Source organism: Triticum aestivum, chromosome 4A (genome assembly GCF_018294505.1).
Source record: "Triticum aestivum cultivar Chinese Spring chromosome 4A, IWGSC CS RefSeq v2.1, whole genome shotgun sequence".
Taxonomy (NCBI): domain Eukaryota; kingdom Viridiplantae; phylum Streptophyta; class Magnoliopsida; order Poales; family Poaceae; genus Triticum; species Triticum aestivum.
The window spans coordinates 657,345,555-657,363,904 of NC_057803.1; the positions used below are offsets into that span (position 1 = coordinate 657,345,555).

Below are 18,350 nucleotides of genomic sequence, written 5' to 3' on the forward strand. Positions count from 1 at the left end.
CATGCCGAACAGCAGCGACGCGACTGTGCTCGATGACCCACTGAAAAAAATAGCACGCTATAACCTCGCTAATAGCACGATATAGCATATTAAGAATTATCTCGCTAAATATACCAGTGTACAATGTCTCGCTAATAGCACGCTATGGCACAATATAGCACGCTAATAACATATTTTGAGGTCGGCGCTATTTTGCTGTAGCACGCTATTTTTTTCAGACCTACCCATGTGGCTCGTTGTTGGTGAGATCTTCATCCCGCTGCCATCTAGAAACGTACTCGGCTTCCCCGCAAAAGAAAAAGAAACGTACTCCGCTGCCGCGTGGTCTGCAAGTCGTGGCTCAGCAGTACTTCCACAGACGTGTTCATCCTTGACCGCCATTGCCGTCAGGCCTCGCTTCCCATCATCAAACAAGGAGATGGCATCTACCGCATTTCCGTCCTTAGTGTTGCCAGTGCGGAGCCTCAATTGTTCATCTTTACCAACAAAAAAAAGGACCGGGTAAATGTGCTAATTCCTGGTTCATCTTTATCTGCATGAATTTTTGTAGGTTTCTTGGTGACAGTTTCACCATGATGTTCTTCTCCATTACCGGAAAAAGGGTGATAATTTGACTAATTTACATGGCAACAGTTTCCACAATGACAACTCTAAGATGTACAGAAATTTAATTTTAAAAAGGAAAAAAATGCGCATCCAGGGAATCGAACCCTGGTCAGTACCGTGGGAGGGTACTATGACCCACTGAAAAAAATAGCACGCTATAACCTCGCTAATAGCACGATATAGCATATTGAGAATTATCTCGCTAAATATACCAGTGTACAATGTCTCGCTAATAGCACGCTATGGCACAATATAGCACGCTAATAACATATTTTGAGGTCGGCGCTATTTTGCTGTAGCACGCTATTTTTTTCAGACCTACCCATGTGGCTCGTTGTTGGTGAGATCTTCATCCCGCTGCCATCTAGAAACGTACTCGGCTTCCCCGCAAAAGAAAAAGAAACGTACTCCGCTGCCGCGTGGTCTGCAAGTCGTGGCTCAGCAGTACTTCCACAGACGTGTTCATCCTTGACCGCCATTGCCGTTAGGCCTCGCTTCCCATCATCAAACAAGGAGATGGCATCTACCGCATTTCCGTCCTTAGTGTTGCCAGTGCGGAGCCTCAATTGTTCATCTTTACCAACAAAAAAAAGGACCGGGTAAATGTGCTAATTCCTGGTTCATCTTTATCTGCATGAATTTTTGTAGGTTTCTTGGTGACAGTTTCACCATGATGTTCTTCTCCATTACCGGAAAAAGGGTGATAATTTGACTAATTTACATGGCAACAGTTTCCACAATGACAACTCTAAGATGTACAGAAATTTAATTTTAAAAAGGAAAAAAATGCGCATCCAGGGAATCGAACCCTGGTCAGTACCGTGGGAGGGTACTATGATACCACTACACCAGATGCGCTCTCATGTTGTTTGTTCTTTCTTTACTGTAGAGGAATTGGATTGTTTACACTATTCAGACATGCAAAGAAAAAAGAAAAAGAAATGGAGAAGTGGGGTATCGATCCCCATACCTCTCGCATGCTAAGCGAGCGCTCTACCATCTGAGCTACATCCCCGATTCGTACTTGGCAGCTCTGATGGTGTGAACAAAACTTGATATTTGGGAATCTGCAGCTGGGATGGCTCTGATCACGAGGATGAGCTGTTGATCTGGCCGAGTCTTGGCCGTCTGTTGCGGGGCGGGCGTAAGATCGGAGAGCAGACGCCCAGGGAGAGGTCTACAGAGGAGATTATCGCTTTTGGTGGGATCATGGACCCGTTGTCAGCTGGCAGGCGTGTCAGCAACTGGATCCAGGAGCAAACCAGACGCGAACGACTTGCAGTTAGGGCGTGCCATGAGGGAAGCCAGGCTTTGCGATGTCGAGGCAACTACAGATATGTCCTTTAATAAGAGTTGTTCCCTTTTGCATTTCTCTGAGCATGAAATTATTGATAAGGCACACGTCTTAGGAGTTTCACTTAGGTCAAATGAGAAGGAAGTCGTGAAATCTGTTAATGACCTTTTAGACTTGGAAGCCGAACGGGCCTCTGAAATTATTCGTAACGTCGCGGCCGTTAAACCTATGAATGAGGCTAATATGAAAAATTTAGGGATTTCTGCCATCGAGAACTTATGTAATGACCTAATGCCTACTTCGGAAGCCTAAGTCGAAATAGAAGGGTCGGAGACTGAGGACAATGTAGAGCCTTTAGCAGAAGGTATTGTCTCGAGTCTTCCCGGTAGTAAGGATACGAACGGTGAGGGGGATAAACCCAAGCGTTCCTGGAAAAGGAAGGTGTATCTTACGTCCGCAGTTCGTAGAAGTGCTAAGGTTAAGCTTAAGAAATATGTTTAAAAGAGATATGTATAACAAGTTGCAGCGGCTCTCTCAAGGCAATATGAGTGTTGATGAATATTACAAGGAGATGGAGTTGCTTATGATACGTACAGGGACAACGGAGGATCCAGAGGCAACCATGACACATTTCTTTAATGGACTAAATATTGAGGTGCAGGATCGTGTTGAGATGGTGGTCTACTACAACATACAAGATCTTGTGCACCAAGCTCTGCGTGCAAAACAACAGATTAAGCGACGCCAAGTTAGCAGAGTTCCCAGTACCACTTTGAACACATGGCGACGCTCGCAGCATAAGAGTGAGGATGTCGGCCCTAGCTCCAGGACGACAACATCAAATTGCTCTCATGGTTCTGTGCAAAAGGATGCTTCAAACTCAGGACTTTCGAGGGTTGATTCCAGTATGCAATCCACCACGCATACTAGTGGCATAGAGTGTTTCAAGTGTGGAGGAAGATGACATATGAGGCGTGAATGTCCTAATGAGAAAAGAGTGTTGCTCACAAGAGATGGTTATGCATCCGCGAGTGATGAAGATGCAGTTTCTGACACTTCTAGTGAAAAATTTGAAGATGTTGAAAAGGTGACTGCTAGTTTTGAAGCTGGCGAATCATATCCATCCTTAATGGTGCAGCGAGTGCAAGAGGATCGTATTGAGGATAAAGGACAGCGTTGGAATATCTTCCAGTCTCAGTGCAAAATCAACGATACTAATTGCAAGTTGATTATCGATGGTGGAAGCTACACCAATGCGGTCAGCAAAGGATTGGTGGAGTCTTTAGGATTACACGTGTGGAAACATCCACAACCCCATCGTATCGAGTGGATGCATCACGCTGGAAAACTGAAGGTTACACACAAGGTGCGCATCAATTTTTCGATTGGCGACTATACTGATATGGTGATATGTGATGTTTTGCCAATGAATGCATGCCACTTATTGTTGGGAAGGCCATGGCAATATGATCGTGGTGCCACACATGACGAGAGGTCCAACATTTATTCATTTTGGAATAATGGTAAACGACATGTGCTGCGACCAATGTTTGCTAATGCCATCAAGGCAGATGTTAATGTTTCTCCTCGGAAAAAGATTGCAACGCTTGTTTCGAAACCGAGGACGGCTTCGATTCAAAAGGGAGAGGATGATGTGCCTATCAATGCCGCCATTATCCTTCCTGCTGCTGGTTTACTCAGGCCGGCTCTAAGTATTGGACAGGAACCATGTGCGCCCCCAAACATGGTACAACTTGGCTCATTTTTCTTTGAGATTTCATCGGTCGAGCCAAAGAAGGACACGGTGAAGCCAAACTTCATGACTCCACCGAGGTGAATTAATACCGGTACTACTTTTCATGTCTGGTGGAGTAGTGCTAAGCATGCAGGCAAACAAATTGTTACTTAAGTCTAAATTAGCAATAGGTGATCAGTGTGGCCGGATGGATTAATTAGTTTTCTGATCAAAGGGTACTACTTAGAGTTGAGTCACGTACAAGTTGTGGTTAGCTGATCAAAGGGTACAACTTAGAGTTGAGTCACGTACAAGTTGTGGTTAGCTAGTTTAGTTTTCTCTCCGAGATGTAAAAGGAGAGAATATCGATGTAAGTTTAGTCATCGAGTCGGTTAGATATTTTAGGCCCCTATGACATGTGAGCTTATATAAAGGAGGAGTCGAGAGTCTTGTAAGGCAGATTAGTTTTGAGTTGAATAGAAAAATACCAGAAAACGCCTCACGGCAAGGGGCATCAAAGATGCGTTCTTGCGATTCCTACGGTTTCGTTGGTGTTGTTCCTGTGTTGATCTCGTGTCAATATTCGGTACAAGTTCACTCCTTTAGCTTCTTGCTATATCATTTTGATCCAAAGGCTTTTCTTCTTCTACGTTTGTTTGTTTTATTCTGCGACGGTTGCTGTTGTTGTTCATTGATATTTTGCAAGTACCGTGAAGGATCGGACCAACCAGCGACTCGTCGTCTAGTCGAGTCATATCACATCTGGTCTTGTCCCCCCATCCCCCCTAACCCCAAAAAAAAGTACCAGAAAAATGTGCTAATTCCCGATTCATATTTATCTGGTTGAAGATTTGTAGCTTACATGGTGACAGTTTGAGCATGACGTTTTCATTGTCATGGTGATAATTTGACCGATTCAGACGGTGTCAGTTTCCACAGCAACATCTCTAGATGTACAAAAAATTAAACTTACAATTATTAAAAGAATTAAACATGAAAAAGGAAGTGCGCATCCAGGGAATCAAACCCTGGTCAGTACCGTGGGAGGGTACTATGATACCACTACACCAGATGCGCTCTCATGTTGTATGCTCTTTCTTTACTCTAGAGGAATTGGATTGTTTACACTATTCAGACATGCAAAAAAAAAGAAAAAGAAATGGAGAAGTGGGGTATCGATCCCCATACCTCTCGCATGCTAAGCGAGCGCTCTACCATCTGAGCTACATCCCCTTGGGTCTACTGTACCGATCCTTCTATAAACAGCTCAATACCTGGCGCAGCTGCAATGCAAGGTCCATACAAAAACAATGTTAACCAAAGCAGGTGCAAAACTGCAAATGAAAACCCATTTGCACTGAAGACTCTTCAATTTGGATGAAATCGTGACAATGAGTAATTCCAACTTTCTCTTCTTCTCTTATTTTCGATGCAAGACTAGTTGAATTCGTCTTGTAAGCGAAACATACATTTCAGACGCCGGGGTTTGCTTCCCTTCCACAAAAAGAAAAAATAATCCAAAAACATACATTTTACTGACCCTGCAACGTTTTCAGTGTCCGTCAATGTAACAAGACAATCAAAATGTCGTCGTGTGAATGTGAAGAAGAACGATGTAATGTGCAGAAACTAGTATTCTTACAGCATTGTGGGATAAAACCTGATTTTTTTTTTCAAGAAATATCCCAGCAAAATGCAGCAAGTGGTGTCCGGGCACATTAGCATCGCCTTGTTCAGAATTCGATTTTACTCTGTCAAACAAAACACAACATTCATTTTCTGCTCATGGACTGAAACTGTAAGCAGAATGACAAAACCCAAGTGCTCAGCTCACTGCAAGAAACACCGCATCTGTGCTGACACCAGATGCTTCATCTAGGAAAAAAATGAATGCAGCTAGCAACGTTGAAGTACTGGCCATTGTCAACGCATTACAGACTAATAGGTTCATATACTGTCAGAAGATGAAACCAAGTTTAGCTGGCAGAAACAAAAGAACTGCTGTCAACGAAAGGAACTGGGTTCTAATGTCATCGTGTCGTCCGAGGCGGCGACGCTTCTGAAGAGGTGGACAGGAAGGTGACTTCAAGAGGTCCTGGCTCTGGTATCACTCTACTCTGCATCGACTTCAGCGTACCGCAGTGCTGCGTGGGCTGAATTAGTAGAAAATTAGATGAGCAGTTAGGCATCATGGGTCACAGGTACTGCAACAAGGTCAGATAATAACAAGATAAAAAAGAAAGATGATGTACAAAACCTCAAAACAATGTAATGCTGTGGAACAGAACCTGAATTCTGTCCACGCGTTACTCTAAACAATTATTACAGTAGGCTAAAAAACAGAAATATTTATCTTCTCTGTGAAGCTGAACTAGGCAGACTAAACTGGTTTGGATTTTCAAGTTCCCAAGTATTCCACTAGCTAGCTAGCTACCGGCACATATATGGTATTAAACTGAAGAATTGGATCATCTGAATCAAAGCAGAGTAGAATGGAAACCAGTACTCTCCATATCAAGTTCCAGTGTGGATTTTAGCCTGTTGACCACCTACTGATTTGATTCAGCAACTTTTACTGATTATTAATGTCTACAATCCTAAAGTTGTTCAGTGTCTTGAGACCATTACCAAGTCTGAACTACTAATTAACTGAAACAGATTAGCAAAAGTTTCAGACTACACCGGTTTCAGTAAATTCTCATAATTTTAGACTAGCAGAGTACTCCAGCAGAGGCAGATTAGCACTCAACTGAACTGAGACTCAAAAAAACTGAAGCCAAAGGAGAAGAATAGGAAGAGTTTGTGGCTTCTCACCAGGCGAGCCGGCGTAGACGACGACGACGCGGAGGTCCTGCTCGCTGTTGGGCAGGTCGACGGCGAGTGGGAGAAGGCGGCCACCGCGGGCAGGGAGGCATATGACGACGTCGGGGACGCCCTCCATGCCCCTCTCCACGGACAGACACACAGCCAGGTTGGTGCTGAGGCGGAGCAATGACCTCCCAGTGAATGGGTACCAGTCGTCGGTGATGATGGCCCCGTCGGCGTTCCGCCACACGTAGTCGATCACCCGCGACGTCGACATGGCGACGGGGAGGGGAACCTGCAGTTGGGTTGCAGAGAACCATCATCAGATCAAAGAATCGCTCGCTCCCAAGCGATCGAATGAAATTTACACGATTTGCGGTCAAATTCCGATGCATGTTAACAACATCCAACTATCCAAGAACCCAATTCGCGCAAGAGCAAATTCGGGAAGAATCAAGAAGGGGCCATGGGGCGGACTCACCTCTGCCGGAAGTGCAGGCGGAATATGCATAGCGGGGATGGGCTCCACGACCCAGTTCATCATCATAGGGATGAACTGCGTGTCCTCCGCGCTCACCCCGTTGCCACGGTAGTGGCCGAGCACGTGATTGGCAAGCTGTTGGTTGTCGGTTATGTTCGGGCGCCAAGCCAGAGTGAGTATTTCAAGCTGGGTGACGAGAGGAGCTTTCGCACAAATGGGCCGGCCCAATTTAGCCATGACTAATTTCCTACATTTCTTATTTGATTTTAGTCGAAGATTATTATTGCATGTGACTGCAAGACAGTGGTGGAGGATATTTCGAAAGGGCTAAGGGGCTCCTACAAGGCTATTGTAAAAGAGTTTTTATTTAGATCTAGTTCTTTTTTCAGTTGCCTAGACTTTTGAAGGTAGAGCTTCGAATACTGAAGCACATAATCTTGCCAAACATGCTGTTATGCTTGATCAGGGTCGCCATGTGTGGCTTATATCTCCTCATGACCCAATTTGTATTCCCTTAAACATCATCAGCGATCAGTAAAGTTTGGCAAATCTAAAAAAAAAAGATTTTAGTCGGGGTTTTCACCCCAAAAACACCGGTTTGAGAAGCTATATATATATATCTAAAAATCTATTTAAAACATATAAATATATTTTCAATTTTTTGTTTTTCTGAATTCCGACCAATTTTTATTGAATTGTGAACAAATATATGGAAGTTAACAATTTTATAAAACGCAATTTTTTTAGAAAACACGAACTATATTTTCAAAAAATGTGAACATTTTCTAAAACATAGAATTGTTTTTTAATTCGGAAAAATATTTTTTCAAATTCGAAAGAATTGCTAAAAAAGTGAGCACAATTGGGGAAAACGTGAATCGTTCTTTCAGAAAGAGTGAACATTTTTCGAATTTTTTTTTTTGAAAAAGTTGGAAATGGTGATTTTGTTTTCAAAACACGAACACTTTTTGAATTGCAAAAGGTTTTCCAATTCTGAACATTTATTTGAATTGTGTACAAATTTTAAAGTCCTTTTTTTAATTGTGAACAAATTTTGAAAAACTTAGTTCCGAACAATGTTTTTTAATTGTGAACAAATTTCAAAATGTGAATGAAAATTGGAAAACATGAACAATTTTTTAAACACATGAAGAAAATTGACCCCCTTTGCCTCCATGAACTTGTTGAATATATCAGAAAATTACTACAATATTTAATCCGTATAAACACAAAATAAATCATGACAACAATAACATAGATTGAATAGTCATGTGAGCTAGCATAGTAGATGAACAGATCGGATCTAGGGCACAAATGGCTCTCCCCGACTGGATAGGCCCATATGCGAGCGGATAATGCAAAAATTCCCAAAAATAAAAATGTGTGCGAGGGATTGAACCCAGGACCTTTTTGGGAGCTCCTTTTTTTGAGGATCTTTTGGGAGCTCCTAAGTGACGCGAGTTGCGTCCAACAAACGCGTGGCGCACAGGGGCTCATTCCAACTGGGCCAGCCCAGCTGCAAGAGAACTATGAGCGGACAATGCAAAAATTTCCAAAAATAAAAGTGCGTGCCACACATGTTTTTTTTTTGGCTCACCCCGACTGGGTAGGCCCAGATGCGAGCAAACTGCAAGCGTACAATGCAAAAGTACGCAATAATAAAAGTGTGTGCGAGGGATTGAACCGAGGACCTCCCACCAGTGAACCTCGTCACTAGCACTGAGTTCGCAAGATTTTTGTGTCTAAATAGGCAGCCTTGTGTATATGAACTATAAGCCATGACACATTTGAACATATTTTAAAATTACGAACGTAATTTTCCTTTTGAAAACAGTAAATATTGTAAGAAACACGAACATTTTCAAATGTGTGAACATTTCTTCTAAACCTTAAACATTTTGTGAAAACGCGAGAATTTTTTGGGAATCTCATTTTCTTTTTGTAAAATAGGAATAAAACTGAAATCGCAAACATTTTTCTAAATTATGAACAAAGTTTTGACAACAGGAACATTTTTTTGAAATTACGAACAAATATTTCAAAACACGAACATGTTTTGAAATTTTATGGCATTTTTTTGAATTTGGCAACAAAGTTTCTAAACATAAATGTTATTTGAATTTTGTGAACAAATTTAAAAATAGGAACATTTTTGGAAATTCCCAAATTTTTTGATATTTTAAAATTATATTTTAAAACATAATTGTTTAAGTCCTATTTTTTGGAGTTTCTGAACTAAATTCGAAAACATGAACATTTTTTGAAGATTTTATTTTTTGTAAAAATGAAAAGAAAATAATAAATTTCTGAATATTTTTTAAAAGTAAAAATAAACGTGAAAATGGAAAATGGAAAGAAATAGAAGTAGGAAAAAATGGAAAGAAATAGAAAAGGTAAAAAAAGGAAAAAGTAAATAAAAAATAGACTAAAAAAAGAAAAATTGTTGGAAAAGACAAAAAACTAAGAACAAAAAAAAGGGTTCAGGAAAAGGTTCCTTGATCTAGAAAAAAGCGGCTGAGAAGCTCATAGAAGGTTCCCAAATGCTTAGGACTACTTCAATTCAAAGGATTTTCATAAGAATTTTGGATGATTAGAATCCTGGAGAATTTTTTTTTCTATGTTGGTTGTTTGATTCATAGATTGAATCCTATGGAATTTCTCCTAAGGACTTTTTTAGTAGTTCCCGTAGGATTTTTTTCATCCACTCAAACCTTTTTGAAAGAATCCTTTATTTTTCCTACGATGCAATCAAACAACCCAAAAATACTATAGGATTGAGATGAGTAAACATTTCAACTCTATGTTTTTTTTCTATTTTTGTGTTTTTAGAATCAAAGAGGCCCTTTACGGGCCGGCCCACCCCAAACACTCTGCTCAAGATCCCTGTACGTAGCCGTGACAAATTGACAAATTGACGCAATAAGAGTGATATAGGAAATTCCCTAGATTTGTTTGCAGGCGGTTAGGTTTGGAGGCCGCTCCAAATATGGCGGCTCGGGGGCTTGATTTGGATCGGCCTCCAAAATTTATGCATGCCAAGGCCGGTATGGCAACTTTAAATAAACTTACATTTTCAACTGCGGTCGTTATATGGGCAGTTATTATGGCAACCAAGCGTTACGACGATCTGCTAGTTGTTCTTCCCCATCTGATCTGACATGAACCCAGAAGAAAATAAATCGGCCAAATTATAACCATTTCTTTAGATAGTGGAACATCATGGTCAAACAGTCACCATGTAAGCTAGCATAAATCTGCATCCAGGCAAAGCTGTACTGAGAATTAGCACATTTACCTGGTCCATGAGAGGACATCCTGAAGTCCCTTTTTTAAAGTAAAACACAATGAACAACGGCTTCAGCTTTGAGCACGGCCTAATAACAGTGCCGAGTGCCAGCAGCAAATACGGTTAAACACAAACAAAAAGGCAAACGCAAGAGACATCACATCAACAGCCTTACAGAAAAGGAAACGGGCAAACACCAGCCTTCCAACATGTTGATCAAGATAACGCCGAATCTTGGACACAGAAGCAGTAGGAAAGGAAGACCCCAGCATCACTTCCAATATATCACCAAACAGCCTTGCCAAAAACTTCAACAATGGCCAAAACTATGCTGAACACCAAATCACAGCCAGCTTCCTAGATATGCTGAGAAAAAAAATCTCCACACAAAGAGCAGTAGCAATAGGATCAAAGTGTGCGCTGAACAAGAATCATGAAATATTAAGCTACAGAAGGGAGTACGTAAACTAGCCATCTCAACAACTAAAATGACCCCAGCATCTGCAATAATGCCGTTCGTGTTTTTTAACAATGCAAACTGAAAGTAAAAAAGGGAGAACAGTACAGCAGTTCCATAGCATAGGTACTCCATTGTTTAGAAGTTAGAACATCAACATAGCGCTCAAGATAGCATAACAAGCATGCAATGATGATAGAAGAAGTGGCTACTTCAGACAAACAACATGTTCAGTTCTACTGGTACTACTAAAAGGTAAAATGAAAGACATGGCTCACATGGGATGGATACTCTAAGTGCACAGCAAACAACAAGTCCAAAGCATTAAGATGGAGCATGGCGTCTTTATAGCACCATGAGGAATGGAGGCTCCTTGTTCACAGCATCTTCTTCTTGCTTCTCAAACAATGGAAGTGAAATCATGCTCTCTTGGAGACGATGCCGAGTGAGCATCAAGTAGTTTCCATGCTCTTCGCTTTCCAGATTTGCTACAAACACACCATCAATGTTACAATGCAGCAGACGGTCAGGATAATCGATAACCAGCTCATGCTCATTGATAACAGCCATCCTAGGGACATATTTGATCCTCAAATCAAGCGGCGGCGATGCCACCATCGCTAACAAGTTAATATGGTACTGAAAGCCCCAGGTTTCGGCATCATAGTCCTGCAACACCCAAACATCCAAAGTGACGTAGGTACGATCAGTGCGGCACAAAGCGAGTGCGCCGCCGGCAGTATCAAACAATGACACCATATCACCCAACTGCGCTGGGCGGCTCATGTGCCAGAATGTCTCGGCTACGGGATCAAATACCGCTATGTCGAGGCCCACTGCCCAGTGCAGGCTACCACGATGATGGACCGGTGGACAATCACGGGCCGACATAGCGGGAAACCCTTTTTCTGAAACTGCCTGCCACTGGATGCGTCTTGGCTGGTGTGATCCCACTGTGAGGACAAAGTAATCAGGCAATTCAACCCTGATGGGTATGGAGTATGACGCCCAGAGCATCCGATATTCTCCAGATGGCTGGTGCCGGTAGAAGCCGACTATTTCGTCGTTGCTGAAGCCTGACTGTAGTGGAGGGCGTGGCAGGGAAGCACACTTGCGAGTGGCCGGGTTACAGATGTAGTAATCAGGCTTCTGCGCCAGGATGATGAGGCCATCACAGACGGCGCGGTGCATAAGGTCGACCCCTGTAATAGGGCTTCTGCCTGCATACTGTAGGACTGGCAGTATCTTTTGATCATTGGAGGCCCTGTTGAGGCGGCAAATGCCGTTTAGGTGCTCGATGATGGGGAGCGAGGGTTGATGGTGGTGGTGCTGAAGGATGAATGTGTCGGTGGAAGTGGTGCTGCGCCACGACTTGCGGACTGCGCGGCAGCGGAGTACGTCTTTGGCTGGCAACCGGGAGAGGATCTCGTCGACGATGAGCCACTCGGGCAGGTCGTCGAAGACGGTATCGCGGCTGCTGTCTGCCATGCTGGTTGCTTGCTGACAAGAGAAAAGAAGCAAAGCATTAGTACGGCACATAAAAAAGAAGAAAAGGGATTTGCTAAATACCCATCTTCATGGTACCTAGTTTGTACGTAACAACATTTCCAATTTTTGGTTTCAGAAAACAAAAATTTCAGTTTCTTTTGGAACTATTAGGCGTACAATTTATTCGGATGTGTTGTCATGGAGCTACTCATCTGTTTGCTGAAATTTTTGTTGTGCGTCCCAGAGAGACAACGCAATGGTCATAATCGGCGTATGAGAGCAACTACGCAATCTTTTTACATTTATTGATCTAATACTTCACATATCCGAAATGCAAAGTGTATTCCCCTTAAAAAAAAAGCAAGGTGTACTGCTTACATTTTTGTGTTAACATTTACTCGTATTTAAAATGTATTTTTTTTTGTCCAGATCCGTCTATGGCCATCTTGTTGCTGAAATCAAGTCTCTTATGGAGGAAAGGGAGTTCATTCCGAAGAAAATTACTAGAAGTCAAAATAGGGTTGCAGATTGTTTGGCCTCTTATAGCCGCACCGGGTCTTGTAGTGCAGTGTTCCGCCATGTATAACGGAACTTGTGCCACGTGATTGTATCCCTATGTTCATGGAATAAAACTCACTTTTTTCCCGCAAAAAAAAAATGTAAGCTTTACTGTTTACATTTTTGTTGTAGCATCTACACGGATCTAAAATCTAGAATTTATACAGATCTGAAATCACTATAAATCTAAAAAGGAGCATTCTAATGAACTCAAGCTACAGCAGTTTCGTCCGTGTTCATCGGCCGGAAAAAAATGATTCATCAAATGTAGGAGTGGTGGAGAAACGAGATATCATTCGACACATGGAAACGGACAGAAAAAACAGATCAGACGGGCTGCGGATTTGGGGCAAGAAAGAAGTGCTTCGGCGATAGATCTATCGACTTAAAAGGAGAGAATGGACAGACAGAGACGAGAGCGTTTACTCTGGCAGCGGATTCCCGGTGGCGACTCTGGACTGGACAGCAAGATACTCGACGATCTGAGGGCAAAGCAGAGGGCAGAGTGAGACAAAAAAAAAAATTAATAGAACGCAGCCAGCCAGAAACCTAGACTAGCAGAGGGAGACTCACAGCGCGCAGCTGAAATCTTGGCTTGATGGAAAGCTTCCGGGGGAAGAAGATTTGGGAGCGAAAATGAGGGCGAGAGTGGAGTCTTCTTGGCGAAGCTGGAGTAGTGTGCGAGGAGGAGGAGGAGGATGGGCAGAGCGAAGCCTCAAGCCCTCAAGAAATGCTGCAAAGCAGTCGATGGGACAAGACAAGCTGTGCTAGTGGTGGTAGTAGCCTTTTAGGTGCGGTCGATGGGTGGAATTGATGAAGGGAGAGAGAAGAAGCAGAGCTTTGACTGAAAGGCCATGGTGGAGATGAACCAGCGGATCCATCGGCCGCTGCTACCTGGTTCCGAACCCAGGTTTGTTTGCTTTTGTTCTTTAAAAAAAATTCCAGATCTATTATAAATATAAAGGTTTATCGAAAGTACAAACCACATTAAACATAATAAAAAATTACATTAAAGTCTCTAGCCCATCGATTCACCAGTACCACTGCTGAACGAACCGTTGGTGTGCCGTTGTCGCTGCTACTCTGCCTGAGCCGGCTTGACCTTGTCGATGATACCGGAAAATTCTGCACGTGCTCCTAAGGACCAACACCCTGGAGCCACAGTCGTTGCCGTTGAATGCTTAAATAGATCTGAAGCAACTAACATCAAATCTCTCTGCCGCACACGCAAGATGAGAAACCCTATCATCGATACCCCAAGGAGACGATGGGAATCTACGTCCGAACTCTATCGGCTACATCGAGATGGACAAACTCAGGAAGGATTAGAGTCCAAAAAACAAATTAGAGGAAAAGAAGCGCCGCCATCCGTCCGAACGATGCATCTGCAAGGACTAAAACAAAACCTTAACCTAAATTACTAGCCAGAGCAGAGGCACCGGAATTCCCCTCTCTGCCACCGGCCACGAAAGCGAGAGGCGGAGCGAGACGAATCCACGGACTCCCAACGAAGAGTAAAGAGGAGAATTTGCTCTAGCCGCCAAGGGAAAGGAGAGAAAAAGCACGTGATTTTGTTTTTCTACGACACTATTCATAGTGGATTTCTCTTTCTTTTTTCTCAATGTATGTTACACATTTAGCTTTAACATTTGTAAGGATTGTACACATATGTTGTGAACATCCAACACTAGTAGAAAACAGGACATCATTCCCGATTTCAGAGGGCCTTTAGTCCCGGTTCTGGAACCAGGACTAAAGGGTCAGGACTAAAACCCAAAACCTTTAGTCCCGGTTTGCTTACGAACCGGGACAGAAGGGGCTTCACGTGGCCGCTGCGGGGCGTCCAGGCAGGAGGATCTTTAGTCCCGGTTGGTAACACCAACCAGGACCAAAAGGCTGCTGGGGTTTTTGTTCCTTTTTAAAGAGGGGGTTTAAGGGTTTTGGAGGGTTAATTTAGTGGTTTGATCATATTGTGTTAGCTAGCTAATACTAGATAGAAGTGGTCTCTTTTTCTCCGTGCTTGGTCGACGCTAACTACTATACATATAGAGAGAACTCGACATGCTAGCTAGTAAGCAAATGAAGAAACCATTAAGTACACAAGATCGTCAGGAACATATACAGAGAGAAGTGACCTCTCTTTCTTTGAACGATTGGTCGAACAACAAGTTTTTGTATATCGATCCGACGCTACTACATATATACAATATAACATCTCTTACAATCCCTAACATGTAAAATCCATTTCAATTTCCAGATGGCATTCTCCCTTCTCATTTATAACGTGGTTAAAAAAGAATCCCGCCAATTCCTCTTGAATTGCTCGTATGCGATCATGTGGTAGGAGTTCATCCCGCATCTGCCACATCTAATTTAAAGAAGGGGGTCAATACATATATATGAATGAAACTCAACACAAATGATGGTAATAAAATAAAATTGTGAATATTGTTGTTTACATACTTCATATTGTTCGTCAGAGTAGCCCCGCTGAGAGGTCGCATTGTAGATGAACCCGCAAACGTAGTATCAACATAAATTATTCTCGCCTTCCTGCCATAAGCACTTTACGAGAAATAGAGTTAAATCAAACTGATAATCAAGCATGATAAATGGTATTGATGAAACTAGAATCAGTGGGATATGCGTGGAACTAGCTATTACTACTTACTTTCGGGTCACAGCTCCCTCGGCAGTCCCGAAGCTATTCCGGTGAACTGTTTCCAAACCCTGCCAGACAAAGAAAATAATTACTTGATATCAAAAAATGAACAAAGTTGTCGATACACTACTAGAAAAAACCCTAGTAGTAGCGCTTGTTTTGTAGCTAGCAGTAGCGCTTGTACAAGCGCTACCACTAAGGCGCTACAACTAACTGTTAGCAGTAGCGCTTGAAGCCCAGCGCTACTGTTATTCCTAGTGAGCAGTAGCGCTTGTACTGGAAAGCGCTACTGATAATAGTAAGTAGCAATAGTGTTTCTTTTGTTAAAGCACTGCTGCTAACTTTTCCTGTACACTACTAGGAAAAACCTTATACACAGAGGTATAACAGTAGCGCTGGTCAAAACTAGGCGCTACTGCTACTTAGTAGTAGCGCTTGTCGCAAAAGCACGCTACAACTATAGTTTCAGCAGTAGCGCGTGCGCGCAGAGAAACGCTACTACTATAATTCCCACACTGTTGCCGGTAGGCTAGGAATGGTAGTAGCGGTTCTTCCTAAAGCATGCTACTGCTAAATGCTTTGTAGCAGCGCATTTCTGGTGTAGAGCGCTACTGCTACTAAAAAGAAAATAAATAGAGAAATCAGTAGAAAAATAAATGAAAATCAAAGAAATAGAAAAAGGAGAAATGAAAAAAAGATAATGTAAAGAAAAACAAAAGAAAAAGAACAATAAAAGAGAAAGGCATAGCAGTAGTGCATTTTGCCATAACGCGCTATAGCTAACTTAGCTATAACGCATTTTGCCAAAATGTGCTACTGCTATTTTGACTTAACCCCGGCCGCACAGGCTCAAAATTTTGCTAAGTCCTCTCCCCCTATCCCCCAACTCCTCCATCACCGTCGTTGATCGCCCTGCTGCCCTTGACCTCACCACCGTCGCCCGAGGCCGTAGTCGACCTCACCGCCACCGCCCGAGCCCACCCTCAACCTCACCGCCGCCGCCCGAGCCCGCCCAGGACCTCCGCCGCCCGAACCCGAGCCTGCCCTCGCCGCCGACCGTAAGGCTCTCCCTCTCCTCTCCCCTACCCTCCTCTCTCTCTATGCTAGGGCAATTCATATGTTGTTGCTGCGCTGATGTTCATATGAACCCTAGATTTGTTTAGGGCGGTTGGCATTTTTTTAACATTTAGGAAAAATGATTGGCATTTTTTTTAGGAAATTAGCTAGGGATTTTTTTTATGAAAATGCCTAAACAGTAATTCCATCTAGGTTAATTTACTTAGGTGAATTTAGTTATGAACCCTAGGACTTAGCAGTTGTGGTACTAGTAGATCTTAATTAGATTAATTTAGGTTAATTAGGTTAGGGCAGTAGAGCACCAGCATATAACAGGACCCTAGGAATTAACTTAGGTTAATTAGGTTAGGGCAGTAGTGGTACTAGTAGATGTTAATTAGATGTTTTTTAGTTAGGGAAGTAGGGTTTTACTAGGTTAATTAGGTGAAGTTAAATGAATGACCTAAATGAATGAAATTAGTAGTTAACTGAATTTTTAGGACAAAATTGTATATGCTTAAATACTTAACTAAATATTATTTTTAGGACAAACTTGTATATGCTTAAATAGTTAACTAAATATATTATAGGGTTGTATATATAGTTGCTTAAGTACTTATATAGTTGTTCTGCACCCAATGTATGCTTAAGTAGCTCTATAATTCTTAGTGTTCATCAATGGGTGTTTAAGTAGTTGTAGATGCTTAAGTAGCTAGCTAGGGTTCATCTAATTAGGTAGTACTTGTAGATGCTTAAGTACTAGGGCAGTACGGTTAGGGCAGTAGGACATAATTTGAATTGAGTTCTAGGGTTCATAATTTGAAATTTGTGTAGATTTTCTTGAAGTGTGAAACATTGAAGTGGTCATGATATATGAAAATTCCTCGATTGTGCCCAAGTGGCCTTTTGTTGTTTCTAGGGAATGAAGCCGAGTGGCCTATGTTTTGCCGGAATGTTGATTCTTTTCTGTTCCGGCAAATTTCAGGTGCTCGATTTGTCCACTTTTTAGCAAAGGTCATGCCAAAATTTTCCGTGAATTTCGGGATGACTTGTGGTACAAAGTAGGACATATCGAGTGCCCAGGATTTGCCGCACCGGAAAGGAATCGACGTTCCTGCAAAACATAGGCCTTTCTCATGTCATTATTCATTTTTTTAGGTCTAGAATTAATTGACTAGATTTAATCGTAGGAAACATGGCTACCAATGATGAAGGACATGGTTCTGGTGATTGTGGCGACGTCTACCTGGCGGCAAACGAATATTTGAACCTTGCCAACAATCAACGGTTGTTGTTGCTAGGCTCACCTGTCACATCCAAGACCAACATTGAGACCGGCGCCGAGATTGGCGTTGAGACCGAGGCCGGCATCGAGACCGGTGCCGAGACTGGCAAAGCCATAGAACCAAAACCAAAGAGGAGATGCCAATGCCCAAACCAGCTCCTCACTACTAGACTTGTGGTCATGAAGGTGGACGACGGGAATTTTGAGTCAAAACTACATGTGGAAGCGCGCTCCTACTACGACAATCAAATAGGTTGCATCGTATGGGCGTGCGCCACCATCAATGATGAGTAACTAAAGAAGAGGCCAAATATGAAGCACTCCCTCCTAACCCTGCTGCACCAGATATTCTTGTTCCTGGGTCGGGATGAAATCCAATATACTAATCCACAGAAAGACTCGACAATGAAGAAGATAAACAGACACGCCATGACCAAGTTTAGCGACGCGTTGGCCGCCTGGAAAGTAAGGGTGAAACGCTCCATCAACAAAAAGGAACCCTACTCCGAGATTGTAAAGGATAATCTGACAATCACAGAAGAGTAGTTTCAAATATTCAAGGCGGCTTGCGATGCCGATGATGCCAAAAAAAGTCGAAGTACATGAAGGGGCTTCAACAGAGGAACATGGGGTGCCA

General features: G+C 42.6%; 1 protein-coding gene and 4 non-coding genes across 5 annotated transcripts; all 5 read right to left on the reverse strand.

Annotated features, from left to right (window-relative positions):
* Positions 1 to 1,393: 1,393 nt before the first annotated feature.
* TRNAG-CCC (transfer RNA glycine (anticodon CCC)) lies at positions 1,394 to 1,464 on the reverse strand. The gene has a single exon. It is a non-coding gene; the product is annotated as a tRNA-Gly (tRNA).
* An 84-nt stretch (positions 1,465 to 1,548) lies between these two features.
* TRNAA-AGC (transfer RNA alanine (anticodon AGC)) lies at positions 1,549 to 1,621 on the reverse strand. Its single transcript has one exon. It is a non-coding gene; the product is annotated as a tRNA-Ala (tRNA).
* Positions 1,622 to 4,641: 3,020 nt separating this feature from the next.
* TRNAG-CCC (transfer RNA glycine (anticodon CCC)) lies at positions 4,642 to 4,712 on the reverse strand. Its single transcript has one exon. It is a non-coding gene; the product is annotated as a tRNA-Gly (tRNA).
* Positions 4,713 to 4,795: 83 nt separating this feature from the next.
* TRNAA-AGC (transfer RNA alanine (anticodon AGC)) lies at positions 4,796 to 4,868 on the reverse strand. The gene has a single exon. It is a non-coding gene; the product is annotated as a tRNA-Ala (tRNA).
* A 5,884-nt stretch (positions 4,869 to 10,752) lies between these two features.
* Positions 10,753 to 13,573, reverse strand: LOC123087908 (F-box/LRR-repeat protein At2g43260). The gene is made up of 3 exons (XM_044510028.1): positions 13,284 to 13,573; positions 13,137 to 13,192; positions 10,753 to 12,164 (listed from the first exon to the last, which is right to left on the reverse strand). Exon 3 carries the CDS (start codon positions 12,150 to 12,152, stop codon positions 11,010 to 11,012), a length of 1,143 nt encoding a protein of 380 aa, XP_044365963.1. The 5' UTR covers positions 12,153 to 12,164; positions 13,137 to 13,192; positions 13,284 to 13,573; the 3' UTR covers positions 10,753 to 11,009.
* Positions 13,574 to 18,350: the final 4,777 nt, after the last annotated feature.

What these genes read in the sequence shown, in the direction of transcription:
- LOC123087908 (XM_044510028.1), bottom strand. Translation starts at nt 12,152, where the DNA reads ATGGCAGACAGCAGCCGCGATACCGTCTTCGACGACCTGCCCGAGTGG.